Source organism: Oryx dammah, unplaced genomic scaffold, assembly GCF_014754425.2.
Source record: "Oryx dammah isolate SB20612 unplaced genomic scaffold, SCBI_Odam_1.1 HiC_scaffold_10, whole genome shotgun sequence".
Lineage (NCBI taxonomy): Eukaryota > Metazoa > Chordata > Mammalia > Artiodactyla > Bovidae > Oryx > Oryx dammah.
Genome location: NW_024070194.1, coordinates 45,438,975 through 45,455,931, shown reverse-complemented (window position 1 = coordinate 45,455,931; position 16,957 = coordinate 45,438,975). Strand labels below are relative to the sequence as shown.

At 42.7% G+C, this 16,957-nt stretch overlaps 1 protein-coding gene across 1 annotated transcript in view; it reads left to right on the top strand.

Moving 5' to 3' along the window:
* Window positions 1-252: 252 nt before the first annotated feature.
* The window catches only part of DSTN (destrin, actin depolymerizing factor), a 28,366-nt gene continuing 11,661 nt past the window's right edge, over window positions 253-16,957 (top strand). Inside the window, exon 1 of the mRNA XM_040248007.1 lies at window positions 253-2,940. Within this exon, the coding sequence (XP_040103941.1) occupies window positions 2,938-2,940 (3 nt within the window). The 5' untranslated portion in view covers window positions 253-2,937. The remainder of the gene's footprint in view (window positions 2,941-16,957) is intronic.

The window sequence follows — 16,957 nt, the reverse complement described above, 5'->3', positions numbered from 1 at the left end:
CAATGTATTCAATTAAACATGCTTTTGTATATATTATACGCATGCCTATCTGTGAGTATATACAGATGAGATGAATCACAGGAATAATATAAGAGGCGAAGGGCAGCAGGGTTGTTAGTGCCAGGTGCTCCCACTGTCAAGGGGTGTGGCTTTACTTGAAAGAAGACCTCACTGTGTGTCTTCTGAGGACCAGTCCCACGTGAATCACCTGGAGCATATGAGACCCCACGAACTTGCATTTTAACAATATCTTCAGGTGGTCTGGAGGCTTATCAAGATTTGAGAAGTGATGAACGGTGGTACTAAAGACGGACCCTCTTTTTTAAAATTTTAATCTTTTAACACCAAAAAATATTTTGTATTGGGGCATAGCCAATTAAGAATGTTTCAGGTAAATAGCGAAGGCACTCCACCATATGTATATGTGTATCCTTTCTCCCCCAAACCCCCCACCCATCCAGGCAGGCACATTATCACATTGAGCAGAGTTCCCTGTGCTATACAGTAGGTCTTTGCTGGTTATCCATTTTAAATATAGCCGTATGTCCATGACCGTCCCCAAATCCTTAACTATCCCTTCCCACTGGCAACCGTAAGTTCATTTTCTAAGTCTGTGAGTCTCTGTTTTGTAAGTAAGTTCATTTGTATCACTTAAGAAGGACCCACTCTTGATCCCTTGGAAAGTGGTCAGAGATCTCCAGACTCCTGGAAACATTCCAGGATAAGACTGGCAGGCCCGTGATCATGACAGAGTAAGAAGAGTTCTGGAATAAGAAGTTTAGTTGGGAAGGAAATCGGGAACTTCGCAAGATGTGGGAGACAGGACAGAAAAGGTAGGCTGAGGCTAGAGGCAGGAGGGCCGGACTGACTGCTGAGATTTCTGGAGGAAGTCATAGAAAATTTTAAGTACTAAAGAAACAGGATCAGATTATTTCTGGACCGAACTCTGGTGGCAGCGTGGAGGATAAAAGACATAAGAGAGGCCAGAGTAGACCTGACTTGTGTCCTTAAATGATTCAGCTTGGGACTAGAAAGGAAGTCTTTGAGGACTCAAAGGTGGAGGGTGACTCCAAGTCCCAGGCCAACAGGGTTCCAGACACAGGCTCCAGTTGCAGGTGGATACAGGTGGGTTCTTTCGTCTCAAAGTGCTAATACCCAACAGCCACATCAGCATCACCCAAGAATCCTTAGAAATTCCTGGGTCTCACCTGAGATATACTATCAAGAAACTCTGGGGTAGGGCACACAAATCTAATTTTAAGTTCTCTTTCACGTTGAAAACCACTGCTCTAACCTGCCAAAAATTCTGCAGTCGATGCTAAGGCTTAAAAATTGCCACTTTTAAAAACTTTTTCTTAAAAACAAAACAAACAAACAAAAAACAGAACAGTAATGAGAAATGGGTTTCTATGCCGAGTGGCCAGAATAAAAAACCACATAAAATCTAGACATTATATAGTGCCCAGGAAAAACAAAAAGCGTATTGATTATCTCGTCCAAAAGCCTAACATTGGGAGAATTAAAATAGTTCTGGTAGAGGCCTGCTGGGGCTTCTCTTGTGGCTCAATGATAAAGAATCTGCATGCCAATGCAAGACGTGGGGGAGCCTCGGGTTGGTACGACTAAGCATAGCACAGCACATAGCTTCCCTGGTGGCTTAGATGGTGAAGAATACGCCTGCAACGCAGGAGACCTGGGTTCAATCCCTGGGTCAGGAAGATCCCCTGGCGATGGCAATGGCTACCCCCCTCCAGTATTCTTGCCTGGAGAATCCCATGGACAGAAGAGGCTGTTGGGCTACAGTCCATGGGGTCGCAAACAGTCGGTGGCGACTGAGCACAAAGCACAAAGGATAGGCGTGTTATGCTCTGGGGAGCCTAAATTAAGTAAAACGTCATCATGCCGGTTGTAAATTCTCTGTTCCCTTTATCCTCCACTGCAACGCCCTCAGAATAAAACGTTGGGATTCATTCTGGCCCTCTGAAAAGTGTGTTTCTGATGCAACCGCCCATGAAACAAACGCAAGCCCAAATTAAAAACCCCCAAAGCCGGGCAGCGGGGCCGGCGCCACCCTCCCTAGGCGAGCAGGCCGTTTCCAGCCGCACCCTGAGGGCGGCAAGGCCTTCCTTCCCCGCGCTGTTCCCGAAGATAAATAAATCGCTCCTTGTTTTTTTTTTTTTCCAGACCTGAAATTAGCGGTGACTCAGAGCACTCAGGGCTGCCACAGTCGCCTTGGGAAGAAGGAAAAATGCGCAGACTTTTCCCCTCGCCCGAGGGCCTGACATGCCGAGGCTGGGCCAATCACTGGAGGTTGGCGGGAATCGCACCAAAGTAGGTAAAAAAATGTGGGATGCGCCCCCCGCGAGGCTGGCGCCGGGCTCCAGCGGGCCCTCCCTGCGGTCTCCTCTGCCGCGGGCCCCGCCCCTCTGCCTTCCTCGGCCCTCAGGCCCCGCCCCTCGGCCCTCCTCGGCAACCCCCCCCGGCCCCGCCCCTCGCCGCGGCGCACACCTGGCCAGGTGGCTACTTCCATGTAAGGACAACGGCAGCGCAGTGGGCGGGGCGCCATGTGCCCCGCCCCTCGCTCAAGCTCCGCCTCCTCGTCCGAGCTTGGGGAGGACCTCGTCCACGCCCCTAATTGATGAGGGGTATTGGGTCCAGCCCCCGTCTCCGGAAGCTGAGGAGGACCCCGCCTGCCCGGAGTCAGAGGAGGCTGGGGGATGGAAGTGGGGGAGTGGGGCGGGTCCGCGGGGGTCGGGGCGTTGCCAGGCAGTCCGGTTGCCTAGCAACGGTAGGCAGCGCGTGACGTGCGCAGCCGCGTAGGGGCCCGCGGCGCCCGCCCACCCCCGGGAGGCTCGCCCGGGCTGCGGTGAAGAGGACGCTCCGTAGACTCGGCGCCAGCCGGCTCCCTCTCCGCGCTCTACGACCGCCGCGGCGAACATGGTGAGCGGGGTTCTGGGGCGCCGCCAGGTCAGGGCGGCAGGGAAGGGAAGAAGGGACCCCGGCTTCCGCCGCCGCGACCCGCTGGGCCGCGCCCCGGGGCGACTCGCCGGCCGCCACATTTCTCGCTGTCGCCGCCGCCGCGAGGCCTCCCTCGCGGCCTCGGCAGCCCAGCCGGGGCCGATCCCCTGGCGCCCCGGCTTCGACGCCAGGGTCCGCCTTCCCTCCCTCCAGTGGGGGCCTCGTCGGCGCTGATTTGGCTGAGGCCGGGCGCGGGCGGTCAGCGACTCGGGTGGTTTCGGCCAGGTAGGTCTGTGCATCTAGGGAAAGGAATGAGGCCTTGATTGAGCCACCTGGGGCCGGGGAGGGGTGCCGCGGAATGACCACCCGCCTGACCCGGGCGATTCCGAACCTGGCCTGTGGCACTTGACTGCCTCCCCCGGCGGTTCGGTCCGCGTCTCTCCCGTCCGGCCGGGCGGTGGCCTGTCTGGCCTCCCCGTGTGGTCACAGATTTTCTTTTACCTACAGACAGGTTGGCTCTGCCAGCCCTTGGCGTACAGCGGGGTGGCCCTGACGCTGGGATGCTAATAAAAATAAATGAAAAAGCTTTGTGAAGTCTATCAAGTTATCCGAGTTGCTTAAAAGTAAACAGATGTTCCGCATATTCTAGATGTTGGACCTTTTGCTTAATGTACCTATTTTCCCCTCCAAAGTAGCATTCTAGTTTGCTGTAGAACCGTGGTATTAACTGGACAACCAAGTAGAACATTTAGTCAATTTCTTTAGTCCGCGCACACTGTTACCATTTTTGGTCAATGATTTGCAGGCGAAGGCTTACCAGACTTTGCTAGAAATATTACACTGTTATTGCATCTGTCTGCCTGAAAGCAGCTAGTACCAGTTCATCTGCATACAGATGTTTTCACTGAGTAACAGTTTGGGTTTTCTTAAGGTATTCTTTCATAGTTATGCCTACTGGCTCATTAGTGGAAGAGAAAAGATTAACCAGTAGTTTCTTGATGACAGAATACGGAGTAAGAATTTGCTGTTCGATTTTTGATTCTTCTTTGGTTTAATTCTGTGAGCTACAGAGAGGATCAGTATCTTGCAACTTTTTAACTGCTTTAAGATTATACTACTTTATATATTACTCTACATTAAGAGACTTCATCCAACGGCTTTGAGTTTTCATCAATTTAAGACCATCCACTCCAGTGAAAGTGCTTTGAATCAGATTGGAGCCTGCTTTAGGGCCTTTTGATGTGACATAACTTCATTTTCTGTTTGAAAAACGAATCAAGCCTTTTTACTTTAGTTAAATGCTTGAATTTTAAAGCTTAACTTCTATATTTCTGTACATTAAAATAAAATGAACAGTCAGTTTTATTTATGGCTCAGGAGGAGAAATAAAAATTAATCAAGATGGGTGGAGTCTGAATACATTTCAAACTTAGGAAGAATTTATGAACTACTCTTGTTTTGATGCTTTCAGTGTGAGTTCAGAATGCAGATGACCATTTCTATTTTTTTAATTGATGTGTAGTTGATCTACAATGTGTTAATTTCTGCTGCCCAGAAAAGTGCTTCAGTTGTACATATATGTGTATACACATACACACGTATACATTCTCTTTTTAAATATTCTTTTCCATTGTGGTTTGTCACAGGATATTTGAATATGATTTCTTTTGCTATACAGTAGGACCTAGTTGGTTATCCATTCTCTGTATAGTAGTTTACATCTGCTAGTCCCAAACTCCCACTCCATCCCTCCCCTCCCTCCTCCCCCTTCACAACCATGAATTGAATTTGTTCTTTGTGTCTGAGACTCTTCTGTAGATAAGTTCATTTGTGTAGATGACTACTTTTAAAGGTTACTCTTCTGTTTAGCCTTATGAGCACAAGAGCATCCTTCCTGTTAAAGAATATAGTGAAGATTGAAAAGATTGAAAGTTATTCCAGACTATAGCACTTTACCTTTGTGTTTGAAACTGTTTAGATCTGTTGATTAGATGCTTGCTTCCAAGTTTCTTGGCTTTTTTTTTTTTTTTTAAGGATTAAATATTAACTGCTGATGAGTTTGTTCTACATTAACAAAATCACTTCCTGGTACTCAGTAACTTCTAGAAGCACTTGGGAATAAAGTAACTTGAAATCAACTCCAAAAATCACCCTGGGCACTTTAAAATGAGATTTCATGTTTGCATAGTCTCACTGTACAGTGCCAAAAAAAAAAAAAAACCCACCCCATAAGCCTGCCCTTCACAGGAACCATATACACACTCCAAACAAAACTTTGGTGTGCGGGTGTACTGGGTGTGCCAGCTTCCTCATACGAAGATTATTTACCAGCCTACCATCAAATTCCTAGGGTTATCTGCGGAGTAGTTCTTCCTGTTGGGTATGGATTGACACATCACAGGAGACTGGCCTAGCTACTCCTATGATAGTGTAAATGCATTTGCAGCATAGCTGCGTGGCTCTCTAGGGAGTCAGTGTAGTCTTGCCTCTGAAACAGCAAAGGTCTGCGTGATAATCTCACCCTTCAGTCGCTCAGTTGTGTCTGACTCTTTGCGACCCCATGGACTGCATGCAGCACGCCAAGCCTCTCTGTCCATCACCACCTCCCGGAGTTTACTCAAACTCATGTCCATTGAGTCGGTGATGCCATCTGACCATCTCATCCTCTGTCGTCCCCTTCTCCTGCCATCCCCTTCTCCTGCCTTCAATCTTTCCCAGCATCAGGGTCTTTTCAAATGAGTCAGTTCTTCGCGTCAGATGGCCAAAGTATTGGAGTTTCAGCTTCAACATTAGTCCTTCCAATGAATATTCGGGACTGATTTCTTTTAGGATGGACTGATTGGATCTCCTTACAGTCCAAAGGGACTCTCTAGAGTCTTCTCCAAAACCACAGTTCAGAAGCATCAATTCTTCCTTAACCTCACCCTGATCAGAACTCAGCTCTAACAAACTGAGCTGTTGGCTCAGAATGAATTATAAGTGTATCCTGCCACCTGATGATTAGCAAAAACGTTTTTACTTACAGCCGTCCAGTAGAAAAGGCTGGTCATGTATTATTCCTATGCCTATTTAACATATTTGAAAACAGTCTGTAAAGGATTAATTGACTTGGGGCCTTTTCTGCTCTATATCTGGTTTTTAAAATAATTTAAAAATTAATTTTGAAACATTTTAAGCAGGAAGGTACACAGAATTAACAGGTTCCCTTGTACAAAAAAAGAAGATTAACTTTTTACCATATTTCAGGTTTTATGTTAAGTAAATTATGCATTTTCTTCATCCCATTTCCTTCCCTCCCTGTCTCCTTGTCAAAGAAGTAATACACTTACTGGCCAACTGAGGAGATGATTTTTGCAGGCTATTGCAATTGAGAACATTAATTAAAATGAGGAACATCTGCAAAAAGAAACCTGGGGCTGATAAACCGAGGAGTCTTGAGAAAGCCTGGGGGTGGGTCTTAATCTCAGGGTAAGCAAGGGCAGGGTCATTTTGTTACCCTGAACACAAAATGATGGGAGTGGATTTCTTAATCGTCTCTGCTTTCCAGGAGCTCAGGGCTCAGGTACAGTTCAACATAGTCACCTGCAGCTGATTCATTTGATTCTCATTGATGTTCCACACTTTGAACTGTACATGTGTGTATCTGTATTATGTTTCCTTGATGTATTTTTAGTTTTTATATAAATGTTACCATGCTTCACGCATCCTTTTGCAACTTTGAGAAAAAGAGCTTTGTGAGGTTTAGTTCTAGTTTGCATCCCATCAGCCAGTTTCTCTATTTCTTTTCATTACTTGGCATTATGTGACTTTGAAAACCAGTCCAGTAGGTGTGAAATGGGTTCTCATTATTTTAATTTGCATTTCTCTCATTAGCAGTAGTTGAGTATATTTTCATTTGTTACATGCATACATTCTCAGTGAGGCTGACATTGTTTAAATACTCCTCATGTCTTTATCTCAGCTCATTTGTGGATCCATAAAGTAAATCCAACCTTAAAAGAATATTAATGAGAGAGTGTCAGAACCAGACCTGCGTGATGAAGACTGATGTCCCTCATCTCTGGCACCTGCTTTTCTTTAAGCTCAATACTCTTAATTCTAGCCAGCTGCCCTTGTGAGGCTCTGGTAGTGGTAGAGTGATCTAGAAGAGAGTTCCATGTTTGACTGGATGTGGAGATTAACATCCTCTGCTTTATCCGTATCCTTTTCTTTCTCTTTTCCTAAGCAGTATATTTAGCCAAGATATTTGAAAAAGAAAACAAACACGGGGATAGATGGAAAATCTGTACTTTCTGCTCAATTTTGCTGTGAACCTAAAGTGTCTCTTTAAAAGTTTATTAAAAACAAGTAAAGCAAAAATAACCATTATCATTTTTCACAAATAGAACTGGTTTAAGTCAAAATGATGTTTTTAGTATATAGGAAGGCTAAACATTTGTGTTTTTGTGACAGTGTAGCTATTTTCTTTCAGTAATAATTGAGCTGAACTCAGTTTGAAATTTGAAAAAAAGTTGAAACTCTTTAAAAACTGTTGTTTTAAAATGTACATTGTTTTTATCTACAGAGTAAGGCTGTAGTCTGAATAGCCAGGTCTAGTCTCTGTTGGACTCTTTGGTATTTGCATACCTAAATAACGCTTATCATTTCAGCATCTTGAGCTTCCTGCCCACATAGCATAATATTCCTCTCCAGGTTGTCCATGAGAGACATACCCAAAGATGTGTATTATACGTCGCACTCAGAAATGTTTTAATTCGTTTTTCTTCTGTCCCTACCTCCTTGCCTCAGTGTTACAAGTGAGTTTTCACTTGGAATTGTCTTTCTAAAAGCTGTCCCCTATTCATCTTGCTTGAAATTTTACATTGGGAGAAGCATAGAAGAAGAGACGTCACATTGGTCCATCTGAGTAATGCTTTGACAAACTTGTTGCTTAATTCATCATGGACTCTTCTGTACAAGGGACCCCATAGAGTTGCATGATCCTTAACTCTTTTAAGATTGCCTTCTAGTAGCTGACATTGTAATGCTTATGTGCTCTTTACCCTATTTCATGATGTGTCTGCTGTGTTAAAATTGAAGAATCTATTTTTTGGTAGATCTTTAAAAAATTGCATTTTTACTGAAATCAGCTATCAAAATTCTTAAAATTCATATTTTAGTTTGTAGTGTGAAATAATGAGACTTTGGCTTTATTTATTTTTGACTTGACAAGGGAACATCTTACACTGTTACAACAAGGTTTAGGATGAGTGCTTGAAAGGTAGAAACTTCAGTGCATACTACAGCAGGAAACCTAATTTAAAACTAATTTATCTTTGTGTTTGTGCTTTTGGATCACGTTAAGGGAAGTCTGTTTACTCCTTTCAACATTTTTGCGTTACTTTATAGGTTGTTGCTCCTCTTTGTCTTATCACAGAAAAGAAAGATGAATTTTCTACCCATATTCCTATCTTGATCTGCTTTCAGGAGATTGCCAACTTGTAAATGTAATTAGTGTTTATTTTTAAATTGTTTCATGTAGCCCATTTTTGCTCATAGTTGTTTCTTTTTTTTTTTTTTGTAGTAATAGAGCTGAAAGTAAAGCATAGGCAAATATGAGTAAAACTTCTCTAGGTTGCTAGGGAGCAATCTTGCAAGTCAGTTGTCGAAGCTCTGAGGAATTCTCAAATCACTGTGTTGAAAATGTTTTAAGTCATCTTTAGACCAGTGTTGTTGAAAATAAAATGTGAATTACTTACGTAAATAAAATGGGAATTTAAATTTTCCAGTACCTCCATTAGAAAAATAAAAAGAAAAGATGAAATATATCTGAAATATGTCAACATTTAATCAATGTAAAAATGAGACATTTTACATTCTTTTCTCATACAAATTGTTTGAAATCCAGTATATATTTTTATACTCAACACATCTCAGTTCAGACCCTCAGTTTTCATTGGACACATTTGGTATATATTTAGATATAAACTTTACAGTTGAAAAAGTAGATTCACATACCTAAGTTGACCCAAGCATATTTAGTTTTCCAGTAATGGAATGGATAATTGATTTTAAATTTTAAGTTAAAGAAAGTAAAAGTGAAGTCACTGATTTTTGTCTGACTCTCTGCGACCCCACGGACTTTTAGCCTGCCACTCTCCTCTGTCCATGGTATTTTCCAGGCAAGAATACTGGAGTAGGTTGCCATTTCCTTCTCCAGGGATCTTCCCGACCCAGGTATCAAACCCAGGTCTCCTGCATTGCAGGCAGACTTCTTAACGTCTGAGCCACCAGGGAAGTCCCTAAGTTAATTAAAGTGAAATACGATTAGAAATCCAGTTCCTTACCACACTGGCCACGTTTAATGGACTCAATAAATCACATGTGGTTAGTGGCTACTTTGATGGACCAGCGTCAGACTTTGTGGATTGGCCTATTTAATTTGTAAGGGGAAGTTAATGTGGATACCAGCATTTTTGTTAATTCTCTGCATGTTTGCATATGACTGTGCTGAGATAGCACTGTTACTGATTGCATTGTTTTATGGGACTTGTTAAGATGTTTTGTGGAACTGGACTGTTGAGCTCCATAAGATAGGATTTGTGTATTTCAATAGCATAAAGTCTCTGCTAGTAGGCCCGCAACAGATGTTGCTGAATGAAAGTGAACAAGAGGAATTCTTCATTATGATGGGGCAGGTTCCCATAGAGATGGATTGCTTTAATTTTTATACTTGTTATTCTTCCTTACCTTTTTTAAAAAAAATACAATGGAAATTGAGTCTTAAGTACCTTCTCTTTGTATAGTGTTATAATGTAATTTGAGTCTTATAGTGAAAATCCTTTGAGATAGATAAGGCAAGTGTTGTCAGAGTGGCAGCTTTGAAATAATTCTGGTATACAGAAACCCCCTCAGCAGTGCCAGTTCCCTTCTCTTAAAAATAAAATAATGATATTTGATGCTCACTGAGGTATCCTGAACCATAGAAAGGCACTTGAAGGCTTAACAAATGAAAGAACAAGAAGTAATGCTGTCTCAGATAACTTATAAGTATTTACTGTGTGTCGGGCATTGTGTTACTGTATCTCACTCATCCTTACAGCAGCCCAGGGAAGGGGTATTGTATCATAGCTGTGAGACTACACCAGGTCTGGCTGTCTAGGTGTTTTGACTCTTGCCACTTATTAACTATATGACCTTAGACACATGACTGACTGTGCTGTGTCTCCAGTTCATCGTGGTCCCAGATGGGGATGGTAATAGTACCTGCCATCACAGCATTCTGGGTGAGGTGTGTATGTAATAAACTAAAGCATACCTGGCACATGGTTAAGTGCTGCTTATCAGCATTGGCTAAAATAGTCATATTAAACCACCTTTGATTCAAATGCACGGATAGTCTCATTTCTTTATATTCTGATTACACTAGTGCATACTTAAGTAATTGTAGATAAAATGCAAACAGTGGGTGAATGCATTAAAACATAGTCTTTTTAATTCTTTAAATTCATGTTATTTTACTTGGAATCATTATACATGATCTTTTTTTATAATCAACTTTTTTATTTGACTTTTCAGGTGACTTGGATTCTAAATATAAAAATTCTTGTCTTCCGCTCATATTTTTCCTGAAGTAATTAATGGAGATTGAAACACAGTTCTTCTTGGCCCTCAAGGTTTACAATGGAAGTGGCAGTGTTAGTTGCGCAGTCATACCCAGCTCTTAGCAACCCTGTGGACCGTAGCCCACCAGGCTCCTCTGCCTGTGGGATTCTCCAGGCAAGAATACTGGAGTGGGTTGCCATGCCCTCCTCCAGGAGATCTTCCCGACCCAGGGATTGAACCCAGGTGTCCCGCTTAGCAGGCAGACTCTACCATCTGAGCCATCAGGGAAGCCCCAAGGTTTTACAACATCAACAGTTTATTCAGTAAATACTTGAGAAATTATATGCCAAGAACTGACCTCAGCACTTAGGATACCATTCTGGGTAGAGGGGGATTATGTGTATGTGTTAGGCAGAGGACATTGACAAAAATACCAGAGTTAAGGTGGTGTGTCATTGTGGTTTTGTTTCCCTGATGTTGAACACCTGTTCATGTGCCTCTTGGCCATTTGTATGTCTTTGAAAAAAACGTGTATTCAGAGCCTCTGCCCATTTTTTAATTGAATTTTTTGTTGTTCCTGAATTGTATGAGTTCTTTACATATTTTAGATACTAACCCTTTATCAGGTACATGATTTGCAAATGTTTTCTCCGAGGAGTTCAGTTGGATGGTTTCCTTTGTTGTGCAGAAGTCTCTTCATTGATATAGTTCCACTATTTTTTGCTTTTGTTCTTGTAGTCAGATCCAAATAATCCTCACCAAGACCTTTGTCAAAGAGTTCACCATCTGTGTTTTCTTTTAGGAGAGTCACCATTTCACATCTTACATTCAAGTCTAATCTATTTGAGTCACTTTCTTTATGTTGTAAGATTCTTTTGCACATGACTGTCTACTTTTCCCAGCACCATTTGTTAAAGCACTGTCCTTTCCCACTGTACAGGTGACCCTTGAATAGCACCAGTTTGGGTCCACTTAGCCGCAGATGTTTTTCAATAGATTTGTGCTGCCGTACTACACAATGTGTGGTTGGTTGCATCCACCAATGTGAAACCACAGATTCAGAGGGCTGACTGCAAAATTATATGCTTCTTTTCAGCTGCACTGAGGGTTGGGCCCCCTAACTCCCAAGGTATTCAAGGGTCAACTGTATATTCTTGGTTCTTTTGAGGTAAGTTGACCATATATACATTAGAATATCAATTAAAAGAAAAAATGTTAAGAACAAATGTTGGTGAGGATGTGAAGAAAAGGGAACCCTTGTGCACTGTTGCTGGGAATACAAATTGGTGCTGTCATTATGGAAATCGGGCTTCCCTGGTAGCTCAGACGGTAAAGCCTCTGCCTGCCATGCGGGTTAGGTCCCTGGGTCAGGAAGATCCCCTCAAGAAGGAGATGGCAAACCATTCCAGTATTCTTGCCTGGAGAATCCCATGGACAGAGGAGCCTGGGAGGTTATAGTCCATGGGGTCCCAAAGAGCTGGACATGACTGAGTGACTTCACTTTCTTTCTTTATTTTTTTCATTATGGAAATCAATGTGGAGATTCCTCCAAAAGTTCAAAAAGAACTACCATGTGATCCACTTCTGGGTATTTATCCAAAGGAATAAAAGATGTATACAAGCCCTTGTTCATTGCAGCATTCTTTACAATAGACAAGACATAGAAGCTGCCTGTGTTCATTGATGGATGAGTGGATAAAGAAAATGTGGCATATATATGTGCACTTATAAATACATAAGTGTAATATTATTCAGCCATAAAAAAGATGTTTTACACTTGCAACAACATGGATGGAGCTTGAAGGCAATAAGCTAAGTGAAGTAAGTCAAACAGAGAAAGACAAATACCATATGATCTCAATTATATAAGGAGTCTAAAGAAAAAACCCACACTCAGATAAGAGAGCAAGCTGATGGTTGCCAGAGAGGATGGTGAGCGAAATGGGTGAAGGTGATCTAAAGACACAAACCTCCAGTGTCCCTGGGATGTCATGGACAGCTTGGCAACTGTAATTAATAATACTTACTGAATATTTGAAAGTTGCTAAAAGAATAAATCCTTAAAAGTTCTTATTACAAGAAATAAGACTGTAAGTTTATGTTGATGGAAGTTAACCAGACTTACGGTGACTGTTTCACAGTGTATACAAATACTGAATCATTACATTGTACTGTACACCTGAAATTAACAAGTTTATCAATTATAGTGCAAAAAATATCTTTCAGTTTCACCATCTTTACAAGTACTTTCAAGGGTCCTTGATGTGATACACAGTGAGTTGTCACTTATAAAATGAAGTGATGTGAAATTTTTCCTTCTTTAAAACTTTTTTTTTTGGTCAATCAGTTAGGAGGAACCTAAAAAACAAACATAAAATTTTGCAAACAGCATTCAGAGGACTGAAGTTTTGTGTCTTTAGGAAAAAGGCAAGAATAGCATGTCTCATCAGGAAAAAAACAGTCTAAGGGAGATGAACAGAAATTGCTAGTAGTGTTCTTAAAGTAAAAGTGAAGTCGCTCAGTCGTCTTTGACTCTTTGCGACCCCAGGGACTGTAGCCCGCCAGGCTCCCCCAGCCATGGGATTTTCCAGACAAGAATACTGGAGTGGGTTGCCATTTCCTTCTCCAGGAGATCTTCCCGACCCAGGGATTGAACCCGGGTCTCCCACATTGCGGGCAGACTTTTTACCATCTGAGCCACCAGGGAAAAGGAAATTTAAAAAGGAAATTCCTTTTTTTAAAGGAAATTTAAAACAAAAATTATTTATTTGGCTGCACTGGGTCCAGGTTGCGGCATGTAGGCTCTAGTTCCCTGACCGGGCACGGAACCCGGACTCCCTGCGTTGGGAGTGAAGAGTCTCAGCCTCTGGACCCCTGAAGTTCTGCTTACAAGTTTTTGCTTTTGTTTTTTCCTTCAGGAGACCCTAAAGTTTTGAGATACAGTCTTTTCATTGGTGTAAGAATTGTGCTATAAAGGATGGGGAAAAACATCTTGAAGGGCATTTCATGAAAATGGAGTAATCATTTTCCAGAACCTAATCAAGTAGATGATATTTCTTAGGTAGAATAGTTAGTTCTTCCCCTTAAGGAGTGCAGTCTGGAGAAAGTTGATCACGTCCTTGGTGATGCTGTACTAGGAATGATAATCCTCTGCGTTGGCACATGGAAGCCTTGAGTCACTCAGGTTCAGATGGTGGTTGAGGGACCAGGTGAGCCTTGACTTCCCAGAGGTGATGCCTGAGCTGAGCCCTGGGGGCTTTGCCAGAGGAGAGGAGGAAAGTGAAGCACCGCTGGTGCGTGTGATGCATCCAGGGCGTCACAGTTGTGCCCGACTGCAGTTATAGGGTAGGTGTCATGGAGAAGTGGGAAAGGAGACTGGAAAGATGCGGCCTAGAGGACTTGGTGTGGCGTGGGCTTATCCTGAAGGAAATCAGACGCTTGAAAGAGAGCAGGAAAGCCCCAGGACTGTTTGCCCGTATGCTCGCTGCTGCTTGGTGTTCCCCACTCCTGCTCACCTGTCTACATTTTGGGAGTGGGTAGGAGGGGGAATGGGGACTTTTATTTTCTCTGTCAGGTTTATTGTTACTGGGTTTTTACTGTTGTTTTTATTTAAAGTTTTCGTTAATTTTATTGATTTTATTATTGTTAGGTTTTATTTCTCTGTCCGGTTTGTTATTGTTCCTCCCCACCCTTTCTGACTCCCTGCCTACCAGGTGGGGTGAGGAACCTGTTAAACCTAGTCAGATTGTATAAGTGCAGGCAATCCGAGTAAGAGAGACTGTTTTTTAGCAACTGGGCTTTTATTATGATTAGTCTACTTTGGGTGTTGAAATAATTTTTCTGTAAGATTTGTTTTTCTTCTGGTGGGGTTATGGCTGGTGCTTCAGAGAAATTTAGGTTTTTTAAGGAAAGGTTGCCCCCCCCCCCCCCAACTAAGTAAGGTGTATCCATAAAATCATTTCTGTGCACCTTTGAACTTTACCATATAGCTGGTAGAGTTGCTGTTTGATCTCCATAGACTGTCTGAAGGACATGGTTTGTGTTTTGCTGTAAGGTGAAGAAGGACTTCTACAAGGGGTAATTGGCTATCAATTTAACGCTGTTTGGTCGCCCTGGTTTGGGGGAATGAAGCAGTGAGTTAGGGCAGGGAGTTAACTTGGAACGTTTTCTGGATCACTGATAGTTTGTGTAGTGATTGTTTAAATGACAGAATGGCCATCCCTTGGGGGTGGTATGGCCTTGGGAGACAGGCTCTCCCACATCACGGTCCTGTGGGCACCTACCTATCTTGGCTAGTGGGGCAGGAACTTAATAAGCTCCTTCTTGTGCCCTTGGTCAGGCCCCCTTGAGCAAGGCACAATATATAAAATCATCCTCAGCAGCTCTGGACAGTTTGGACTTATCAAGGGATAGAGGATGCTGTGTGTTTGCTGGTCTGATCTATACTTACTGGGCAGGGACAGACTGTAGGACAGAAACTGTTAGCTCACCCCACAGGTCCAAGTTTTCATCATTGTGAATTGTGGTTTATTGCTGTAGGTCAGGTTTGTAAGTTTTAAACTGTCTGGTTGTTTTGACTTTTTCCAAATTAACACAAAGAATACACCCCTCTCAGAGAGTCTATTATCTAAATTCCCCCCCGAGATTGCCACCTCACCTCCAGCAGTAGTTGGCTATAATTATTGAACTCCAGTTGAAATCCTGACCTTTGGAGGCATTATTTTACTGCCTAGTACAGTAACTGAGGTTCCTGATGACACGAGGCATCTATAAAGCTAAATAGTTTTTCCAAGACAGAAAATGACATAATAGGCTTTATAAATTTGTTTACCCAAAGTATACTATTTTAGTACATATTGTGTTAATTTTTGTATGTTGTTTTATATTAAGCTATTTAAAGTCCTCAGTTGAATCGGCCGTAGTTCACATGCTCAGTCACCCCGTGTGGTAGTGGCTTCTGCGTTGAACAGTGCAGATGGAGAACATTTGTGTCATCACAGAAGGTGCTGTGGCTCAGCACGGCTCTCTGGAACAGTGGACTGCAGAGTTAGAGATGCATGGTCAGGCTTCAGGGCCTGGTGGTAGAGTGACACCTACACACGGCCACCTATTTTCCTGTTTTCTGCGTGATAACTGAGCCAGAAAGACTCTTCCGTTGACCTCTTCTGTTGACCCTTGCCAGAATTCCTGGAATGTGGGGTGGTGGCAGAGTGGCATTCAGGAGGAGACCTGGGGACCTAAGTGCTTCTCAGACTTTCATTCATATTTATTTGAACACTCAGTGGCATTTTGGTAGGGAGATAGATGTACCTGTTCAGCACCCTTCTTGACCCAGAATCTGTGAGGCTTTTAAACCTTACATGTAAAAATGTCCCTGACATACTTGTCACTCTCATTTGTTATCGCAACATTATTGCTCTGAGGCACTGGTTGTAGTAGGCAGAAGCCTAAATATTTTGTAGTCAGTAATTTTCTGTTTCTCCTGGTCCTTGTGCAAGGATAGTGTAGGTAAAGGATATTCATGAAGTTATTTTAAAACTCCCCAGTTCCTTTGATTAGCATTTATGCTGGGTGTTGAGTTGGCAGGTTGAGAAAGGACGTAATTAATGCCTTTTTTTCTGCCAGGTTTTTGTAAATTTGAAATTGTATTTGTCTGCTATGCAATATCCTACTTTCAAATATTTAAATGACAGAATGGCCATCCAAACTCTCAGCTTAGAGAAATAATTTTTTAAAATACAATAATTTTCGGAGGTGAGACGGTAGCTTTCATTCCTGTTTTCTCCGGTGAGTGAGGGCTCTGTTAGGTATAGCTGACATCAAGTTTGGAGCCAGTCAGGCATCCTCCTTGCGTTTGGTGGTGTAGGCGTAGACCACTGTGATATTTTGGGGAAAGATGGGCTGCTGTGAACCATCACATTTTAGCTGGTTCAGTTGTTTACAGTAATTGAATCAGAAACTTGAGCTTCTTTCGAAGCTTACCACCCTTCCACTAGAATGGAGAGAATTGATGTTTTAAATGTGTTCACTCATCTGCAACTTTAAAATACCCAGTGTTTCACAGTCTTTATAGCTTTTCCTTCCCTCTCTGTTAGTAAAGATAACTTTTTAAAAAGAAGTGTACACTGAATGTTGAGTATAAAAGGCAGTGCCTCCATGTATTCATCTAGTCTCTGAATCAGTGTTTTACAGAAGCTCTTCTAGAGATGACTCAGGTTTGAGATCTGTTTCAGTTGGTAAAGAATCCACCTGCAATGCAGGAGACCTGGGTTCAATCCCTGGGTTGGGAAGATTTTCTGGAGGAGGGCATGGCAAGCCATTCTAATATCCTTGCCTGGAGAATCCCTATGTACAGAGGAGCTTGGCAGGCTAAGCACTCCCATGCTTCAAGAACAAGTTAAAACTGGTAGCTACA